This window comes from Limanda limanda, chromosome 3, assembly GCF_963576545.1.
Source record: "Limanda limanda chromosome 3, fLimLim1.1, whole genome shotgun sequence".
NCBI lineage: Eukaryota > Metazoa > Chordata > Actinopteri > Pleuronectiformes > Pleuronectidae > Limanda > Limanda limanda.
Genome location: NC_083638.1, coordinates 14,354,806 through 14,376,580, shown reverse-complemented (window position 1 = coordinate 14,376,580; position 21,775 = coordinate 14,354,806). Strand labels below are relative to the sequence as shown.

The 21,775-nt window shown below is 40.9% G+C and overlaps 1 protein-coding gene across 1 annotated transcript; it reads right to left on the bottom strand.

Annotated features, from left to right (window-relative positions):
* Window positions 1-1,301: 1,301 nt before the first annotated feature.
* On the bottom strand, window positions 1,302-21,573 carry slc12a4 (solute carrier family 12 member 4). Its single transcript, XM_061067770.1, has 25 exons — window positions 21,416-21,573; window positions 20,896-21,238; window positions 12,755-12,846; window positions 12,534-12,665; window positions 12,031-12,177; window positions 11,575-11,629; window positions 10,957-11,087; window positions 10,602-10,843; window positions 9,931-10,145; window positions 9,127-9,291; window positions 8,533-8,631; window positions 8,378-8,435; window positions 8,108-8,282; window positions 7,788-7,906; window positions 7,584-7,682; window positions 7,289-7,408; window positions 7,035-7,139; window positions 5,921-6,089; window positions 5,483-5,678; window positions 4,439-4,608; window positions 4,001-4,132; window positions 3,602-3,709; window positions 3,266-3,453; window positions 3,002-3,135; window positions 1,302-2,627 (listed from the first exon to the last, which is right to left on the bottom strand). The coding sequence occupies exons 2-25, from the start codon at window positions 21,029-21,031 to the stop codon at window positions 2,536-2,538; spliced, it is 3,279 nt and encodes a 1,092-aa protein (XP_060923753.1). The 5' UTR covers window positions 21,032-21,238; window positions 21,416-21,573; the 3' UTR covers window positions 1,302-2,535.
* Window positions 21,574-21,775: the final 202 nt, after the last annotated feature.

The following is a 21,775-nucleotide window of genomic DNA, read 5'->3' as shown; positions in this document are numbered from 1 at the left end:
ATGGATCAGTCATCATTCTTACCACCAGTGCAACATAAAAAACATTAGCACTTTCTTCCATCTGGGAGGTAAATTAATTTATGTCTTTAATTTCTTGGTGAATGTTTGTTGCCATCTCTATGAACAATTATGATATATAGGAAAATAATGACACCTGACAACTCCAGAGATTGAACTTTAGTGTTTAAAGTTGTTTGCATAAGTTGTTTTAGTCTTTGCTTGTGAACGTTTCTGTGACTAGAGGTGGGGTCACTTTGCTCGGAATAATGAGGGTAAACAGTTCTGTTAAGTGGAAAATTATATATTATCATAACATTAATATCACACAAATTATGTATTGTTGTAATGGTATTGTATTAAAGGTTTCATCAAAGCAGTACAGGGGCAGCGTAACATTATGCACCTTCATAAAAGACAGTGTGCATTTCAGTGAGGATCTTTTGGTCAAGCAGACAACTGCTCTCACTTTTTTCATTGCACTTAGAAATAGTTAAAACCAGATATTTAACTTAGATGAGGAGTTTCTCAAAGAGTGGGATGCTCCACCTTTTATAAGATTCAGAATAAACAGTGTACTGGAAAAAAAGTTGATGAGACTTGTTGAGCTCATTTTGATATTTTATCATCGTCCACAGCCTGTGCATGACTTTCGGATAACCACACAGCTGCGATGTCACTGCGGTGTCATTGTGCTTTAAACCTGAATACTCTCTGCTTCTCTAAAGTACTGCCAACATAAAGTAAATGTCATTCAAAGAATTGTGATGTGGGATATTCCGCTTTACACTTATACTGTTCAGGAAAAAAGTTTAAATTATCAGGACCATGAGCGTTCTTGTTAGTATTGAATGTTTTTAATAACTGCACACCTTGTAATGAGTTATCCGTTACACATAAAACACCCTCCCTGGCTTGTGCCATAGACTTTATTTAAAGATGGATGACATGACTGAAGCCAAAGCTTCTTGATCGCCACCTGGTGGCTGGCTGCAGTGGAAGTCATAAACCCCACCTCATATATGTTAGTGGATGGGCCATAGACCAAACAAAAAAGTGAAAGTACACGTCAACATTCCCCTCCCCCAAGATGGTGTCAGTTATTTTAGGGTTTTCTTACGACACCGAATGTTCACTAAAAGTAGTTTTTAATTTGTGATTTGATGCTATTAAATGGGGTCAAATTTTATGACTGTGTCCGGAAACAAACTCACAATGGGTTGAGTGCCAGTATATCCATAAAATCCAAGATATGTTATCTTCATTTCTGGATAGTGGGAGAAAGTGGAGACGCGTGGTCCATATTGAAATACAGTCTATGGCCTGCACAGTTTATTGGATTGAAACAGTTTTCACTCTGAATGCTGGTCCGGAATACTGATCATACTTCCTATAAAAAGACATGAAAACACAAACATGTGGTCTGATAATCTTATGTATCTGACAACATAATTTCTTAAGAGTTGTAATCCTTCAGATTTCAGTGCTGGTTGATAAGGTGACACCAATGGATAGTATAGTAACATAAAATGTAAATGTAATACTACATGCAATGGTGCTGAAGCTGGTACTTTGTCAGACATACTGCTACAACAGAATAGAAACTGGTACATCTGTTTACTGAACAACCCCACAAACTAACTTTGTAGAGAAAGTGTAGATAGATGATTAGAAAACTCTGCTGAGCCTACACAGATAGGTATTGACAGCATTAGAAAACATTGTGGCAATTGCAGAAAACTATCATAAATTGTATAGAAATGGATTTGACTTCATGATAATCTAAAAGACTATAACTTTAAATGTTGCCTTCTTTGAAATGTGCAGATAAGTTTTAGAGGTACAGCAGAAGAAGTTAAAATGTAACAGTAACAAAAACATTCCTTGGACAAATATTCGAACAAAAGTCATAAATTATAACTCTATTAAAACTTGCTTATGATCTCTGCCATCCACTTTTACAAACTGGACTTTGTGCCACCAACACAAAATAAGCGACGTCGAGAATTATGTTATTTGTATTTAGAGTAATATTTTCTTTTACCTCAGTGGGGAGTTATATAAAAAATAAATAAATAAATACAAATGTGCTTCCAAAATAATCAAGAGGCTGTTTAAAAAATACAAATCTAAAATACTATTTAAACAGGTGTTTAAGAAAGTGTACTCTATTTTACTTGGATTATGTTGTCTGCCAAATCATCACATCGGTTCATTTTCACATATAAAGACGTATTTTTTACCTCTAAATAGGAAAATCGTAACTTTAACGTTTAACAGTCTCACACAAATACTGATTTAATGAAAAGACAGCGAAGCTGTGAACATATTGGACAGATACGGACACTGATGTGCCCCAATATTCTACAAGAATAGAATAAACTTCTTTTGTACTCAGAAGTCCATACTTCAGATAAAAAAAGTCAAATCGATGCATCTACCAACATCTGTCTGACAGCTGTGCGTGTACTGCCTTGCGTCCAGATGGGGGATGTATTGTGATGAGTCTGCGCCCCCTGTGCAGCCGTTCCTAGTTGCTCATGAGTAGATAGTGATGACCTCCCGACCTCCGCCTCTCACCAGCAGCACTCTCTCTAAGCCTTCGGTCAACACCTCCAAAAACTCCATATCTGAGGAAGCAGTTAAGGAAGTAAAACCCAAACAAACTATCGTCTACTGTAGCTCATCATCTTTAACAAAACTGCGCACGACCCTTGGGCGATTGTGGCTCAGGAGCTCAAAAGGGTATTCCACTAACCAGGAGGTCGGCAGTTTGATCCGAGTCTCCCCAATTCCACCTGCTGAAGTGTCCTTGGGCAAGATACTGAACCCAACCTGCCCCTGTAAGCTGTCCTACTAGTGACTGAATCATTTATGAATAATGTGTGAATGATTGGATATCAAAACTGATCTGAAAAGAGCTTTGAATTGTCATCAAGACTAGAAAAGCATTATATAAATGCAGACCATTTGATTTTAGTTGTATCATATTGGCAAAGGATACAGTTCTCATCTCCGTCCGTGTCTCGTGGCGGCCCCGGCATGTTGAGCAGCACTAATCGAGCATCATGGGACCTGTTGACTATCACCTCATTGAGCTTTACAGCTGTGTGCATTCGTCGCACATTGGACTGATCCCTGGAGTGCAGAAAGAGGGAGAGACGGAGTAAACTTTTTTGCATTATGTCTAAACCAGCTCTCACTTTGTTGAATTGAGAAAAAACATGCAACAAGTGATGGAAAAATGAGCCGAGGTTCAGCAACTCACGGCTTGAGGCTCATGAGTTCTCTGAAGTTCTCAGGGGCGTTGTTCCTGTTTCTCCTCTCAGCTTCACACTTCTCCTTCGTCCACGTCATCTGAACCTTCTCTGGAGGAGCCTCCACCACCTCCTCCTCCTCATCTGAGTACAGACTTCCCATTCGCACTAGAGAGTGTCTGTCTTTAATCAGCTGGGCCTGCAGGGGTTAATGGGAGTATTATGTAGATTGGTTGTCAATACATTATATGTAACCAACTCTAATATCAATAATATAGTTAATGCTAAGCAGGTAACATTCACAAATTACAAAAAAAAAACAAGATAAGACTACAAATAAATCCCACCTCTCTTTGTCTCTCTGCACTGGACAACCTCATCTGCCTCAACATCTGGGACCTCTGCTCCATCATCAACGTTCGCTCGTACGTGTACGCTGAGATGTCACTGTCGTGCTGAAATCATCATTTCAGTGGTTAATACAACTGAAACATATTGTTTACATGGATAGTGTTGCACTACCAGTACACAAATTCAGGTTCAAATATTTGAACACCAATGATTTTTCAGTTGAAACAAGCACATTTCTAGCATCCTGTGAACAATAACAAACTAAAATTTGTCTTTCAATCGACTTCTGGTTTTAGTTGGAATTCTTATAACCAAGTTAAAACTAGTCATAAAGAAGCAAAAAGGAATTTTCCCTTTTACTGAAATGAGAACAGGTATGTAAGAGGAGCCCTCACCATCTCCACCACCTCCACCTCAGCCTCTATTCTCAGCTGGTAAAGGAACGTGGCCAGATCTTTTTTCATCTGGATACTGTTGTCGTCCATCTGAGCCACAGTGAAGATGCGCATCATGCATTTCCTCCACACCTAAAATAAAAATCAAACCACATTGGTATGATGTGCAGTATTGCATACATCACTTACTGCAGAATATACGTCTAAAAAAGCAGATTTCTTCACAATGGAAAGCTCAAAATGACAAGACTGTTCAAAAAGTATCGGAGTTTATAAATTGAAATTCACAGTTTATATCTTAAATAAAAATCAACAAATGCTTAAATGCTTTAACAAGCAAACATTTAACAAAACACTTGTTAGAAATAGATTATTCACAACTTCTGAAGTACTTTATTGGGAAAACTCAAAAATAGACAGGAAACACTGTCATCTCACTTTGTGCTGTTTTAGCAGGAAAGGCAGCAGCATTAGCATCCCGCCATCATGGACGATCCACCACACGTCAATGTTGCCGTCCGTGAAGCGCTCATGGTTGCTCGGGTAGAAAGAGACGTTTTTGGGCACCATCAGAGCAAGGTGGGCAGCTGTGGTGCAGCGGACTGTGTCTACATAGAGAGGAACATGGCAGAGACAGGAGTATTGTTTTTATAAACTGGAACATATACATGAAAACTTAAGCTGCGTCTCAGATCAAATTCTTAAGTGAGTACCCAAAATGTTAGTATACTATGTATGTGCTTTCAGGAGGTTAGTGTTGGTACACAATGTGTTTTACCATCCAGAAAGTATATTTTCATGATGAATTTCAGTCCCATGGTGATTTTGACTACAAGTTTAGAATATTGAGGTTCCTGAAACATTATCATATAAACATTGTGCAGTCAGAGCTTGATTTTGATGGTGGTCAGCTTAGTGCACAGTGCTCATCAGAGAGCTTCTACAGTGGGTTCTTTGAGAAAACAAATAGTTGTATTTAAATGTAATTAATGCATTTTCTATTAGGTTTTATAGTGAGATACCTCAAATGTGGCCAAATGGTCAATTTGGAGATTACTCCTAAACATGTCTCTACTAAAACCTCTAAAGCTCTGCTCTGGTTTACTTTAAAACATATAATGTGGCACACATAATGTTCGGATGTTGTGCTTTGGGCTAAAACTGTATGAATGCATAGGGGATATTTACTCTTGTAAACCTGTTTTGGGCAGAAATACAATCTTTCATTTATGTTATGTTCCATCTTTATTTACTTCGACCTTGTTACAACTATAGTGATGCTTACACCTCTGCAGAAGTCTTACGAGTGTTACCTCTAAATGGATTACCAAGATTATTCATATAGACCTAAGACATAAGTTGCAGAGATTAATTTGGGGAATGTAATTATCGAGCAGGAGCTTGAAAAAAGGGCCATATTGCAAATGCAGATTTTGTCATTCAAGTACTCCGTCGTGTCAGTGGTATTTCAGTGAGACTTACTGATAAAGGTTTTCCAGGCTCGAGGGTCCTCACTCTGCCTCCAGCGGTAGGGCCAGCCCATCACCACAGTGTTGTGCATCATGCCTCCAAGACCACAGGACTGGATCAGGTGCACGATGCCCTCACGCACCTTGGATGCCACCACAACTTGGCAGAAACCCTTGACCCGTTCAATATCCATCATATTCTTTATAGCCTGGCCAAAAAAGGAGGTTAGACTGATCGAAACAAGACGTAGGCTGACATATTTAACAGTTATGAAGAATATACACGTAATGCTTTTTAATGTCTAACATCAAACTCTGTACTCAGTACTCTATACCATCTTTGTTAAATCTAATTAAAGTGACACTTGTCTCCCAGTGAATAGCAGATGACTGCATCTTTTAATAAGCAGGAGAGCTGAAAACATGCAAAACACCCCTCTCTAGTTTTTACCTGTTCAGCAGCCTGCATCTCCCCATAACTGTCCAGGAAGTTTCCCTGGACAACAGAGCCCACAATGGTCAGACCCTTTCCGGCCTTCAGCTGCGAGGCGAAGGTGAGCAGTCGGGGGTATTTTACATGGAGGTCCTCATCCAGCTTCAGCAGCACTAACAGCTGTGGTCTGCAGAGGAGTGAGGAGTGAGTCACAGACAGTAAACATGAGACAAAGTCCCAGGTCAATTAAATGTTTGCAAAGAATTTAGTCCAAATACAAATAATTGTGTATATTTTATTTGATGCTTTGCTGGAAGCATAGCTGCAAATATATTCTGCTATCAAAAAAAGACAAACAAAATAAAGTCACTGTCAATTGAGGAACTGATGAAATGATGAGTTTCTCTCTGTTTCTTTAAACATTCATTACATATACCTATTGGTTACTGCTAGTGTTATCAGTTAACAATATCGAATACATATATGTAATGAATGTGTACACATTTATTTTTCTGGAAATACTTACATTCTGCTATTTTTTGTAAACTACCTTCAGGGGTCAATGAAAAAACAAAACAAAAGAACAAAACAAAATCTTGATTTAAAAGACGAAATCTCCACGCATGTTGGTCACATGCTACTGCTTCTATCACATTTAAGTGACATATTCAACAACATGTTCAAATACGTGCACTTAATGTGTAAGTTTATTCCAGTTTCATCCTGGACTTCTAGATGCCTTTTTATCTCTGAACGACTCAAGTTTTTGTTTATTATACTGCGATATAGTGGTGCAAAGTTGGCATGCTACTGGAGCTGCCCAGCAAACACGATGATAATTAACAAATGAGGAAACAATTCCTTTGGCACTTACTCCCCAAAAAATGTTTTAAATGTTTTGTATGCACACTACCAGATGAAAGTTATTTGGTGTGTGTCAGTATGGACTTAATAGATGGATTCTGGAGGGCCGAATGAAACTGACATTACAGTCATAAAACAATGTCAATGATTCCTCTTGTGACTGAACTGAACACACGTATGTGAAAACACCTCCTACATCCCCACATGCCACTTGGTTCCTCAAAAATGTTTGTGACATTCGGAGCATCTCCCGGAGGTGAAGCCGTACCTCCAGTTCTTGGTGTGCGGGGGTCCGGCCTCCAGCCTCAGCAGGGCGTAGCGTGCGGCACTAAGGGACAGTCCTCTGATACCATCGCCCCACTCCTTCTCTGCTCTGTTATTGTTTGTCAGTGAGAGAGACAGGAAGTGACACCGATGTGTGTGAGACATTAACTGAAAGTGATCTTTTCTCGACCAGTATCTCTCCAGAAACTCCAATGTCCTCTAACATATCAGAATCCACTGTAAGTTAAAGTCACATACCCCTGGTACTCAATGTATTTGTAGATCATCCCAGCGATGCCCATGGCCACAATGGCGTAGTACCAGGAGGAGATGAACATTAGAGCCAGACACATGCTCATGCCAAGGAAGGACAGAGCCCTGTGGGTCACATAAACCTGATCATTACCTGTGTGCAAACCCAGAGCAGTAACATTATTTACATGTACACACTAGGCATTTGTTTCATGAAGGTAATTGTAACATACAAGTTGGTCATTTGAATTCCTGATAGCCCTGCAGAATATAGGTATGGCGGAGATAGACCTGCACTGACCAGTGGTAATATTTAAACCTTGGCCTCCAGTTTGGGGTGCGTAACAGAGTCTGCACTGCACAGGCTAAGTTCACAAAGAGATAGCACATCAGGAAGAACCTGTTGAATAAACACAAAGAGGGTATATAAACATTTATATTCATATCATCAAAATTACACTTTCTACAGGGGACATTTGACCTGTGTGCATGTTTGTGAGCTTACATGGAAAGAATCGGAGCCACCATATCCAGCGAGGCGATGAGGATACCCAGCTCTGCTATGAGCCCAGTCAGCAGCAGGGCCCATGTTGGCTCTCCATTGCCCTTCCCATGACCAAAGACCTGGAACAAATCATTCAACATTATTTACATGCTGCTATGCAAATCACCTTTTTGAAATATATTCAAATACATCTGCACATGCTAATTATATTTCCCAGTAAGACAAGCTGCATAGATATTATGCTAACATATCCAAATCATTGTCTATTTTGGAAATAACAATGCACGCTGTTGATCACACATTTCACAGTGTCTTCCCACCCTGAGGAAAGGAATGATGTTGTCCTTGGCGATAGCCTGTAGAAGGCGGGGGGCTCCAGTGAGGGACTGCAGGCCGGCGCCGACAGTGGAGAAGAAGGAGCCGATCACAATAACCCATGGAGACGGCCAAGAGAGGGTCCCCACCACCAGGTTTTTTCTCACAGCGTCCCCAAATCTGCAAGGATTCATTTTAACATTGTTAAATTTGACTACTCACAAAAAGTGGCCTGATAATACTTGTTAACTACATCAGGACACAAATTAACTTACTTGTCCCTTAGAACTACTCCCTCTATACACGACCCAAACAGGACAACAGAACTAAAATCTGAATACAAGAGGTCAAGGAGCCGTAAATGTCATAAAGAAGAACTCAAATCAGTTTTCTGCTCTTTGTCTTATTGTGCTCACTGAAATAAGGATACAAACAAGTGATGTTGTGGTTATGGCTAAAATAGTCCCCACAGGGATGGACTTCTGAGCATCTCGCAGATCCCCGGATCTGTTGGAGCCTGCCATGATACCTACAAGAGAATAGAGACAGAAACAAAGGACATGGTAAAAACTGTTAAATGATGCCCCCTGCTGGCTGGATCAGGGTGAGGTCCATTTCTTTGCACCTGCACACCAATTTCACTTTGTTTTTATTACCTTATGTAAAAATGTCCTTTTATGGGTTTATCACAATGCATAAACCAATAGACGGGTTTACAACTTTATCACGTCAAACTGAGTAAAATAGATTTACATTTTTCTCGCTTCATGACTGGACACTGGGATTAACTCCACGTTTCACTCAGTTATAAAACGTTGACCAAATTATCTTATATATTCTCCCTGCTGTTAAGAACAAATCAATTGAAAATGATATTAGTGTATGTCACAAAACTAAAATGCTATAAAAAACTAACAGAATATACACAAACACGGACTGAATTGTTGTTTTCAGTCATCGTTATCCTGTTACAACAATAATACTTACATAAACTGTTTTGTAAGTAATAACGTTGTCGTTATACCTGTGGCAGACGGGAAGAAGATCCCCACCAGAAGTGTGAATGACGTAGCGATGTCCGCTGACGCATACATGCCAAAGTTTTCCATGGTGCCGTGGGCGTCCACTGACTGAAGCCCGGCTTTCTCTAAGATCTCTCCTTTCTGCAGGTAGTTGCCCCACATGTTATCTAACAGGAAACAATGGAAACAAACCACCATTACAGGTGAATGGCATCAGATTACTAAATATGTGTTATCATGAAGCAGGATACGAGTTTAGCATTTTATTTCCAAAGGTTACAGACAACCCATTGAGACAAAATATTGATTATTGATTATCAAAAATATTATAAATGGTGGCATATGTGCAAACTCGCCATGAGTCTGTAGTCCACTACTGTATCCTACCTCTCGTTTGAAATGTTTTTTGCAGCGGCAGAGGATAGTTAAGAGTTTGGCATCTAGGCTCCATTGTATTCATCACTTCCCCAGATATAATTACATCAGTATAATGGGGAGTGATGAGCAAATACCTTCAACCCTACAGGTGGATGCTGGGGCTGTGGCAGCGCTACTGACGCGGGGCAGCAGAGGCATTGACAAGCAAAAGAAGAGATGGGAAATCTTTGCAGCTTAAATAGAACCTCAAATTGGGAGGGTGTATATTATTGAGGGTTGCGGAGGGTGAGGTAAGTCATCGGACAGCTTGAATGTGCTGCCTGAACGAGCTTGCAGAATTAGCTCCATTACTCATATATTTGGATCATTAAGAGTTGTATACTTCATGCTGAATATTTCAATCCCTGATAAATGAAAAGTCTATTTACCACTGATAATCCCGCTGCCCAGTCCAGGGATGCCCTGTATCTCTGTCACATTGTTCTGGATGAAGTAGTCGTCACACTGAGCGCTGCTTATGTTCTCGGCCAAGCAGAACCTGTGCCACAGCTGACTGGGCACACTGATGTTGCCCTCCATCACGGTCTTAGCACACACGTCGAAGCGATCTCTCACCAAAGTCCTGTTTCCTAACATGCAAATCCTGCAGCGATGACATGGACGAAACGGGGACATGTTGCTATTTTAGTCCGAATTATTTCCACCACCATCATCATCATCATCATCATCATCATCATCATCATCATCATCATCATCATCATCATCATCATCATCATCATCATCATCATCATCATCATCAAATACCTCTTCAGACTCACAACCAATAGTTAATTTACACATACTGCTATTGATTTAAAAAAAATAAACAATCCAGAAATTGGATTGGCATAGAAAAGTTATATTTGAAGATACAATAATAGTAGTAAAAACAATGCTATCAATAACACAAATAATACAAATATGAAACAGAAACATGTAGGATGTAATGTGAAAAGAATCACTTCTTCAAAACGAATGCTCTCACAACCATAAATCTTTGTTAAGTTTCCAATAATTCACCGTCACATTTTGTTCGAACACTCCTCCCCGGGCAACTTACGTAAATTCTGGTGGATGAGTCATGGATTTGATTGCCCCGGCGTAGATGGAGACAATTGAGATAATGACACAGGCCAGGAAAAGAGAGGCCAGCTTGTTGACATATTTGACTCCCACAAAAACCACCACAGCCATCAGGATGAGGCAGATGGAACCGTAGACTCGCATGTTGTTCAGCATGGCACTGTCATTCCCGAGGGGGTCTGTGGCATGAAAGATGGCCGCCTGGGGGAACAGATATTTCTATATATAGAAAAAAAGACCGAAGATTTAGGTTAATGCATGTGTGTGCATGTATATGTCCACACAAATGTGACCTGGAATGACCCACTGAAGTATGACTTTAACACACTGACCAAGAAGATTTCAATGGCACCCAGTATGTACATGGCAGAAGCAAAGGTGGTGCCCAGATAGAAGCACAATCCCACAGCTCCTCCGAACTCTGGGCCGAGGGAACGTGATATCATGAAATAAGCTCCTCCAGCTACAAAAAAAACAATCTGTTACATTCAGGAAGCCACTGAAGATGTAAAGTTTATCCCTGCATGCCTTACATTCAGTAGTGACTTTCTACTGCCCCCAAGTGGAAGAATGTGGAATAGAAACATAAACATCTTATTTTAGCAGAAAATTGTATATTACTTGTGGTAATAATAAAATAGGTACATGATAATTGTAACATAATAACTTTTTCGTTTTGAAACCTTTTTCCTAATTTCTGCCTAGCTTTCTTTTTTGTTCTTTTCCCACTTACCAGGATTCTAACTACTCTTGTTATCCATATTACACGCAGGTTGGCCCTGTCGGCGGCACAGCAACTAAGTGTTGTGAAGTAATATAGTTAAACTGAAAAAGCCTTGTGTAGTTTTTGTCTACATGTGTACAGCTTACTGCTGCATTTAAAAAAAAAAAAGGATATGTAAGCATATGTAAGATGAAGGGGTTAATACAGAGCAGGTCCTAATAATTACCTGGAACCACACCATTAGTAGCAATGGCACTCATTGATATGGCTGTGAGCATAGTCTGTGGAGAAAAGAGGAAAATGTAAGAAGTTTGGAAAATGACACACATGCAGACGTCATCGCAACTTGTGGGTGTAACGTTAACTTCCGATGTTCAAGATGTGGCCAAGCCCAGCTTCTAACTAAAGGACACATTTAGCATAAGTAGCTCTAGGTGATGAGAGCACACTGGGTAAAAAAAACACACAAGTCAAAGCCACATTATTTTGCCCTAAATAGAGTCACTGCTGCTGCTTGGGAAACGATGTGGATTCTATCGACTGATTTGGCAATAAAAGCTGGCTTGTGTCCCACATTGTTGGTGGTGGAACGTGTGTGGGTGTGTGTGTGTGTGTGTGTGTGTGTGTGTGTGCGTGTGTGTGTGTGTGTGTGTTTGTGTACAGCATGTATTCGCATACTAACACAGGAGCAGCACATGAGAACAATCAGGAGGGACTGCATGATGCCAGCCATCCCGACGATCCACGTCAGCCGGAGAAAGAGAATGACACCGAAGATGTTCTGGAGACACGGCAGGTAGACTCCCATCATGGTGCCCATGTTGGGGGACTGATAGAAAGAGAGAGGGGGAGGGGTAGAGAGGGGGAGGGGTAGAGAGAGAGAGAGAGAGAGAGTATTGAGCATGACATTTCCGGAAACAAGTGTATCGACCATTAGCATTGATTGATGTACTTTTTAAAAGGTCATTCAATCGTGTTATCAGCCCTTTGCATGAATCCAGCTCTTAAATGGGAACAGCGTGACTGCAGAGGGTGAAAAGGCAAAAGCAATCTGTCAACAAGTTCTAATAGAAAACTAGAAATTGGATGGGCAGGCAGGGAGAGGGCTGGAGGAGGAGGATAAAGTTACTAAAACTGAAGAAAAACAGTCTCATAGTGTTCCTCTGCTGTTGCCTGACTCCTGACCTTGGGGGTCTTCCTACGTGAGGCCTCAGTGCTCTCCTCCTCCTCATGCTCCTTGGCTCCCTGGGTGATGTTGGTGTAGTTGACCAAGCGGCTGAGGAGGGAGGAAACCTTCGGCCGGATGTCCAGCTCTTCCTGAGACACAAGAAGGACACAAGTTATATTAATGAGTTTTGTATTGGTCAGCCTTCAGACAGAAATATTGGAAAGTAAAACTAACGAACCTCAAACAAGGCCAGGTTCCTGTCGTAGAAGTCATTCTTCTTGCTTGCGGCATCGTTGAGGAATGGACTGTCTTCTTTATGACTCCCATGTCCTGTTGCACAGAGGAATAAAATACTTAAGAGTAAGAAAAACAAACAAAAGCAAAATAACAATTTGAGCTATAGGGCGAAACAAATAGTTATTTCCTAGCCAATAAAGCAGACAGACATGGCTCTTTAAGACATTGGGGATGCCTGTTGATAACATAGGGGGAAGATTTGAGTCAGAGGTGACAGTAAGAACTGTCCCAACATGCCACCTCTCAACAGGAAACAGGCTGACTTCATTTATGTATGTCTTTTAAATAGGTAATACTTTTAGAATAAAACTTCTCTTAAAATAGCAACAACTATGAACTGATAACGATTTAGCTAAAAAGTCAACAATTTCATCCACAATCACTGCAGGTCTTTCACATGTAGTATTTAGTAAAATCCTGTTCCAAATAAATGACCGTTTCCTCTTTAAGTTGACACTACTGATGAACAGTCAGTGATATTCAACAAGATAAACATGGCCCCAATCAGTGTGAACGATTTGCAGTAAAAAATAAAGTTAAATCACAGACAAATGAAAAATGATGACTGGATTTTTAAAAAAAAGAGAAAAATCCACTTAATTTAAACGTCACGATAAACAAAGATCTAAGTAATCAAACCAAACCTGCAGCTTTACTATGATCAAATCGCAATTAGGAGAAAAGCAGCACATTTGTACAGTAATTGATAAAAACAAAGTCGACAGGGACAATACAATTTTCTAGTACAAGTCCAGTTCAATCAGCTTTTAATTGTCACTATTAATCATAAATTAACACACAGCAAAGCTGCAGTGAAAGGCCAAAAACAAACGAAAGCAAAGTTCAGGTGATAAACAAACATATAATTAGATTTTACTCCCATTAACTTCTGCCTTGAAAGAAAGGGATCAATCAAGCTGAGTTGAGAACAGTGCCTGGTGAAATTATTGCACGCAAACCTTATAACACACATTCACAGCCACGCACAAACCCAATTACCTTGCAATGACCTAGCTTTGGTTTATTGGAGCATGTTAACTTCAACAGTGGCGTCTGAAAAAGCCAAATTAATCCTGCAACAAAAAACTCTGCCAATTTACCGATTGGGCATGAAGCAGAAACATATTCTCAAATGTGGTGAAAATAAATCCATTTGCTGTCAGTGACTTGGTGGAGCATCTGTCCTCACTCACCTGTGCTGTGTGTCTCGCTGCAGCAGGTATCACTGTGGGTCAGCATAGCTACAGTGGGCTCTGTGTGCCGACTACAACAGAGCAACTCTGTGCTCCAGCCTGGTCAAACTGTCGATTACTATCCAGGACACCCGGTCTGCCAGGGTGAGCACTCATTCAGGGGCCTGATCTAACACATGGTGTGGTGATGGGGGTGGAGAGTGGAGGGTGCATTGCTAATTTACACACACACACACACACGCACACATACCAACAAACACACAAACACAATCAGAGCCTTCGGTTGGTGTTATCTCACAGAGGTGCAGTGTCTTTACTCCTTCACAGTGCAGTCTGGATGTTTAGTCTGGAAATATCTGGATATTTCACTGACAAATTGTAGCTTTAAGCAAAACAATTATATTAACTTTTGAATGATGGTAGGTAACATGATGATGTTTAATTTCTTTATTAACTGACAGGATGCAAAAAGCTCAAAATCAAAGGGTATCAAGTTAAAGATATGCTTTAAATCCTTCAATCAATCCATCAGTTTGAACTCAGAGGCTAAACTGATTATGTGTCTTTCCAACCCCTTAAAAATAACACAGCTGGAGATTAGCGATGTCCGGGGTAAGATAAATTATGTCAACACTGTTCTCTGCAGTCACTTTGCCATCAGTGGAGCGGGATACAAATGCAACATCTGTATTTGAAGCAACAATGAAGGGAGACAACCGAAGAGGAGACAGAGGCCCTGATTTATAGAGACCTTTATGTATCTATTCTATTCAGATGGATGTTGTGAGAAACTCTCTGCTGACAGCTGACAGGAACTATAACTCAATCACTGCTGCCTCAAACCCAGTTTTGTTTCTAACTTAGCTTTGAAACTAATAAACTTCACTTCAGAGTGGGCTGAGGAGACGGTGGGGGTCTGCTGTTAATAACCTCGCATTAAATGTCTAATTAAAAAGATGGAAGATAAGCCGGCCTGTTATGGAGGCAGGCAAGAGTCGTGCTGGGAGCACAGAACAGCAGCGAGGCTTTGCAGCGACGTGTCCCAACATTTCACCTGCGTGCCCGCACCAGAACAGCCACAAGATCAAAGACGGTGTCTGATGTCACACGAACATTTACAGGAGGGTGTGTCCAACTTTTACTTTCTGCAGACTTTACCTACATGAGTGTGGGAATGAGCATGTACGAATTTAGTATACAGTATATTTGAACTCATCATCATGGCATAGGTTTTGGTTTAGGTTTCTTTAGGTAAATCTGAGTTTCATTCAAAACAACTCACTCTTGTAAAGTGAATGTTATTTTCAGTTAGGCCGTCAGGTGATCTTCATGGGGGGTCTCAGTGGGGTCCTGTGGCCAGAACAGTCAAGAAAAGAAGAGCATGTGATGCCGAGAGAATAGTAATCTAACCAGATTGTGGATGTGAATACACAAGATTTGGGGGCCGGGGGCCTTCTTGTTTCTGTTTCGCAGGTAAACAATCCCACACTATAAATACAGCAAACTATCATAGGTTTGTCTACTGCATTTAAATTATAGCCTTGGTCCAACATAAAATGAAACAAAGCCCCACAGCAAATGTTCCTACTTATTGCCCGTGTGTGTTAGTTGTTAGGATATATGTGTTTCTAAATGGATCAATTCCCTGTGAAGATGCTGGGCTGTCGAGTCTATTGAAAGTGCAAAGCTCACGACTTCAGAACAAAAACAAATTTCTCAGGTCAAAGCTACAAAGACTAAATCAATATGACTCATGATGTGTCATAGGTCCAACAAACAACTTCCAGAAAGCAGCTCCTGCAGCGAGTCGTCAGGACCTTTCACCAAACAGGTCACAGAGTTCACATGGTAAAGATTGTAGAGTACTTGGTTAAGATGTTTGGAGCATTCAAGAGTTTCCAAATGAACATCTAAAACACCAAATGTTCACAAGAAAAAGAAACTGGACCCTAATGTGTCTGCACTTTTCAAAGCCGATTAGAGATGGAAAACAATATCGCTGTCCATTAAGTGGTCAGGGTTTGAGAAAGCCTCTTTGCTAAACTTCCTCTTTAATAAATATTTAAGAGTTAATACTGAGGCAGAGAAGTTGTGCGGCTTAGCTCTCTCTGCTGTGCAGTTAGTCGACAGGAATGTTGGAGTGAATGCTGCTGGTGTCTGGATGTGGTGTGTGCATCTCTGTGTGTGTTTGTGTATATGTGTGTGTTTGTGTGGTCTTGGTATTTCTCATGTTGTGAGGACCTTATTGTGTTTACATCCTTACATTATGGGGACTCGTCACTCGTTTGGGGAAAAAAAGCAATTTTTCCATGAAATAATTCAGTAAGATTAAGGTGAGGGTGTGTTGAATGGTTTAGATAAAGTAGGAAGAGTGGTAAGATATGAATTGTGGTTAGGTTAAGGTTAGGTATAAATTAGTGAGGCTGTCCGCAATTAATGTAAGTCAACGCAAATAAGGATAGCTGCACAAACAGTCGCTTTGTGTGAGTGTGTGTGTATGAGTAAGAGATAGAGACAGTGAAAGAGACTATATGTATATATCCTCTGCTCCTCCCTAGCCTATGGCAAGGAGCAGTTTAATTCAGTTGCAGCAATAGGCCTGCGTTAGCTGTAATGGTCGTGTTTCATGCAGGGAGGAATCAGCACGGCGCAGAGAGATGCTAACCTGCTGAGCCGTGCAGCAAAACATATTAGCTTTGATGTGCGCTAATGATGAGAAAAGGACGGCAGCTCAGTCTGATTACCTCAGGGGGTGAAGGTGGGCGGAAAGAGGTGATCGTGCAACAGACTTTCAGAAAAACACAAATTAACTAAATGGGGATGTCAAAGAGTGTAACACTAATGACTGACTGAACCCAAAGTGTGGTGTCTGAACTGGAGGACTTATCTGCAAAAACAGTTTAATGCACTAAGGTGAAGGCCTTAAGCTGTATAGACAAGCAGACAAGCTGATTTGTGTGAAAGTTACATGTAGTTACAAGGTGTACCCTACAGTGTATGGTACAGATGTAATGAATGAATGTGAACAGATGTATGTGCAGAAACGGGTGCTGGGAAATTAGGTGCTGCACAACAAATTTTGTTGTACAAATGTGTGCATTGACAATAAAGCTAATTAAATGTGTGCCTTTTCTATGCATGTTATCATGAACAGCATACAAAAATGCACAATATATATATATTCTTTAGTAACTTCAGTTCTCGTTCAACTAATAGACTGTGCTGTATCGAAGTGCCAGCAGGAACCTGTCATGTCCAAAGAACAAGCATAATACATTTATACCCTAAACAGTTTTTTCAACTTCAAAATGTAATAAATGTAGCACACTGCTACTGTTGATGTTACTTATTCTATTATAACAATCTGATACATAGTGGACACTGGCCGAAGTAACACAAAATTATAACATTAAAAATGCTACAATTTGCCAACAGTCTCGACACCAATATTTTCTCTTACATTCTTGATGACGATTTTGTAAAAGATTTGTCCATTTTGTCAAAAGGTTTTCACCACTAAGTCTGAGCTACTCGGTTTGCCTTAAGTCACTTGGAAGGAAATGAGCAGAATAAAACAGTCAAAACAGCTGCATCATAGGATATGTGTAACAAATCTTCTGCAATTATATTTAAAGAAAATTACTAACTGTAAATGTTGAACAGTTAAGGGTTGTGTGTATGTGTGTGTGTGTGTGTGTGTGTGTGTGTGTGTGTATGTGTGTGTGTGTGTGTGTGTATATATGTTTGTGTATGTTTGTCTATGGCTATCAGAATGCGTTCCAACCCCATCATTGCCTCTACATTTCTGCCGCCCCACAATGTTTATCTGATATCCATGTGGCATGCCAGACAGCATGACAGGAATGGCCGCCCTGAATTAGAGAGAAGAACGCACAGCCGCATTCTCAGAATCATCCACCCATTACACAAGGTCTTCCGCACCTGTTTGTTTTAAGGTCAGTACAAAAGCCATGTTTTAAGTGGTTTTCTATTGTTGCTGTATTGTATTCAATACACTAAAAGAAGAACAATGATAGTGAATTGATATCAGGATCAAGTTGTCCCTTGTAGAAGGAAACCCACACAAATGTTCTCAGCTCAAATAATCCCACTGTTTGGTAACTGTCCAGCACCAAATGCCACTCGAACAAAGTTAGACAAGAGCTTGTGATCGTCAAGCAGCATTTAGCAGCTAAAGACCCAGATGTTTTTCTCAAGTTGGTGGAGACCAAAGCAGAGATGCAATTTAACAAGAAACCAGCTGGATGTGGAATAAGTAATTGTTACTGTTTGCTTACACATTCCCTGTAACAACTTTAATTAAAGGACCAGTGTGTAATATTTAGTGGCATATAGTGGTGAAGTTGCATATAACAACCAACTAAAAACCCCTTGCTTCACTCTCCTCCTCCAGGCAAGTAGGAACATGTATCATCTTCTAACATAAACATGCAAAGGTTGCCCTCTACTGCCTTTACACTTTGTCCCTTCTGGACTATTGTAGAAACATGGCAGTGCAACATGACAGAATCTATGGAAGAGGATTGGCTCCAGATGTAGATAAAAATAAAGTTATTATTATAGTTTTCTTAACTTCTGCCAATAGATTCCACTGAATCATACACCCTGGACCTGAAATATGTCAATGTTGTGTTTACAGCTTGTTCCACTGCCCTCAAGCGGCCACTAAAGTAATTAATGCAGCTTTAAAACCCATAAAATCTCATTAAGTTCAAGGGATGAATTTATTATTATTATTATAGTGAAAATGTATTCGGTGAACACATTCGTACCTATGTATGAAGGGCTGGATATTAGTGGGTTATTATAGATAACATCAAGTAATATCTTACTCACGTTTAGTTTCTTTAGTGTGTGGACATTTGGTTGGCCTGCATGGACTAAGAGAACTTAAATAGCAGTAAAGGAGAGAAAATATGGTCTGTTATTCACTTTTCCTCTTAGATTTATGAGGGTTTTAAAAATCTTTGACAATGGCACAAAAATAGTAGGATTTTACAATCGGTCATGAAAGACATCATGAAAACTTTAAAAAGGCTGCTATACTTTTCAAATAACTCCACAAATGTCCATTTCTTTCAACGGATACTTTCTGAAAAATGAAAAAAAGTTGGAGTACATGAACAGAAAGGTGCAGGTTGTTTCAGGGTAGTTGCTCTCGCATCAGGAGTGCAGAGCTCCTTCAATGAGCACAGTGTTCAGTCTGGTCCTGTGCTGAACAGAGCTGAGTTCACAGCCTGAGACAGACTCTGCACTGTGTCATTTCCTCCATGCAGCAATGTCATGTTGTTTCTTAGACACACATGTGCCACGCTCACAAACCCACCACTCCCATGATGAAATCATCTACGACACGCAGCCACTTTTAGACTATTACCACTGGGACTACTTCCCCACCCAACCTTTCCCCCCTTATTTCCATCCCTGACATTCCATCAACTACCAGTTTAGTCTCTGAAACATAATGGAATCCAACTGCGTGTACTCTCCACATTCATCGCACACTTGCTTCTTCCTCCATCTCACCATGTCCAACATATACACATCCTTGCAACTGTCCACTAAATGTATTGGTTGTTGTTGTTCTCGGACTACAGGAAGTGCTCCTCGGGTGGGATGGAGCGAGTTATGACAGCAGGAAGACAGGGGAGAGGGCAGCAGCAGGCCTGTGGGAAAAACTCACCCAGAAACCTTGCAGGGTTATTTTAGGACATCTGTTTTTCTCTCTCTGTCATCAAAGCCTTTTAAAGGGGCATGATCCAAAGTTCTGCTCCGACCACATGTGAGCCACTGCTCCTTTAAACACTTCTTCTTGTTCGAAGTGTTGAACTTTTTGTGTGTTTCCAATGTTTATTAATAGTTTGTGTTAAATTCTCCAGATTTTACCCAGAGGTTATGTCTGAAAATTGCTCTAGACGAGTCTCAGCCTTGAACTCAGGACCTATCTGATGTTATTCAGTAGTAGGGAGCGAATACTGCTAGACAGTTTCAAATATTTAAATGAATGGCCTCTCAGTTTGTAGGTTTGTGCCCAGCCCAGCCTTCTGTTTGCCTGCTTAAGCGTGGGTGCTTCTTTTGAAGACCACACCTACATGTATGCACGTCCTGAAAAAAATAAAAAAGAGAAGAAAACTCAAGTTGGTTATAAAAACAACTCCCAACTTGGCTGTCTAGCTCAGCCCACACAAATCAGTGCTGCGTGCCCTCACATTATCCAACTGAGCAGCTCCAAAACTCCTCGCTCCTCTCCTCGTTTGCCCTCCGTCCTCTTTCTGATCCCCCCCCTTTTTTTCCCTGACTATGATACAGTGGAGCCACAAGAGAGTGACACAGTAAAACAAGTACAGGCAGAGGAGTTGCTGTGTTATTGAGCGGCCAATCTTCTGTGAAAGGAAATCCACCCCTGGCACAAAAGAGAGCTCCATCTTTTGTTGCGGGAAACCACTTGAGGCCCATTTTCTTGTTGCAACAGTGGTGTGAACCCCTCCCTTACCCAACCCCACACCCCTGGTGCACGGTTCTCACCCCTTTCATTGATTTCACTTTCTGTCCAACAGTTTCTTTTTCTAAGGCTTAGGAAAAGTAAACCCCTTCATAACCATAAAAGAAGCGCTGTACCTAAAGTGAGCTGTCAAAAACAAACCTGTCTGCCGTGGGAAAACTGCTTTCTGGCCCTGAGGGATTGCCATGGTAACCATACAACCAGCTGTTCAGGACTCTCTCAGGCGAAGAAAAGCCTCTCCATGCTGTGTTGGGTTCAACTCATGAACTAGAACTTTTAGGACATATTCTTCCAGCTTCAAAACCTCCACGTGAGACACTTTGAGTTTCTGAGTAAAGAGATGAAATGTGAAGTTGTGGGACTCACCATCAGAGCTGACAGTATCATGATGATCATGGTTTTCCTGCCCAGTGTTCCTGTAATCCACCCAGTTGATCCCCTCCAGGCTGTCGTGGCTGGACTGAGCGAGGTCCTTCACTGGCACCACAGTGAAGTGAGGCATGTTCTCATCACTCTCCTCTGTGTCCCCAGCTCACACTCAACATAGCAGGCTAGCTGTTAGCCCGCTCAAGCTCAACTCCCACTAATGGCAACTACATTCCACTACACTGCGCTCACTTCCTCTGAAGGATATTATCATATTCCCCACCCACAGGACAGCCCCTTTGTGTGTGTGAACAGCACGGGCACGGAGGTCTCTGGGATGCTTCTGGAAAGACACACACACATACACACACGTGTGTGCTTCTATCTAAGTCAGACATAATACATTCCCTATGATATTACCATAACCTTCCAAACTAAATGCCTTACCTTAATCCTAATTCTAGCCCTAAAACCAAGTCTCAACCTTCAGTCAGCCCATTGAAAAAGTTAGTAGTAGTACCTGTCAAAATGTCCTCACTTTCCAAAAATGCCCTCTCTCTGTAGAGTCTATGCTTAAAATGGTCCTCACAACTCTGACCTGTGGGTGCAGAGTTGTGATTTGAAGAGTTTGCGTTGTCCTTCCTGAGTCATGCACAGCGAGAGGGTGGGAGAGTGCATGGTGACCCCCCCTCTCTGATGTCTGTGTCACACTGACAGGAAAGGAGAGTAAAGCTCATCTGTTCAAGGTTCACACAGACAAACCTCTGTGAGTGTGAAGATTTGCCAAAACACACACACACACACACACAATAACGTGGCAGTTTTGAAGAAAAAAAAATCAAAATTACCTTGGAGAAGAAAAAATAAAGGGAAGGGAATG

Coding starts and splice junctions, on each gene's coding strand:
- slc12a4 (XM_061067770.1), bottom strand. CDS start 21,031: ATGCCTCACTTCACTGTGGTGCCAGTGAAGGACCTCGCTCAGTCCAGC. Junction 10,146..10,601: donor ACTCATCCACCAGAATTTAC/GTAAGTTGCCCG, acceptor TCATCGCTGCAG/GATTTGCATGTTAGGAAACA. Junction 3,136..3,265: donor GAACTCATGAGCCTCAAGCC/GTGAGTTGCTGA, acceptor TCTGCACTCCAG/GGATCAGTCCAATGTGCGAC.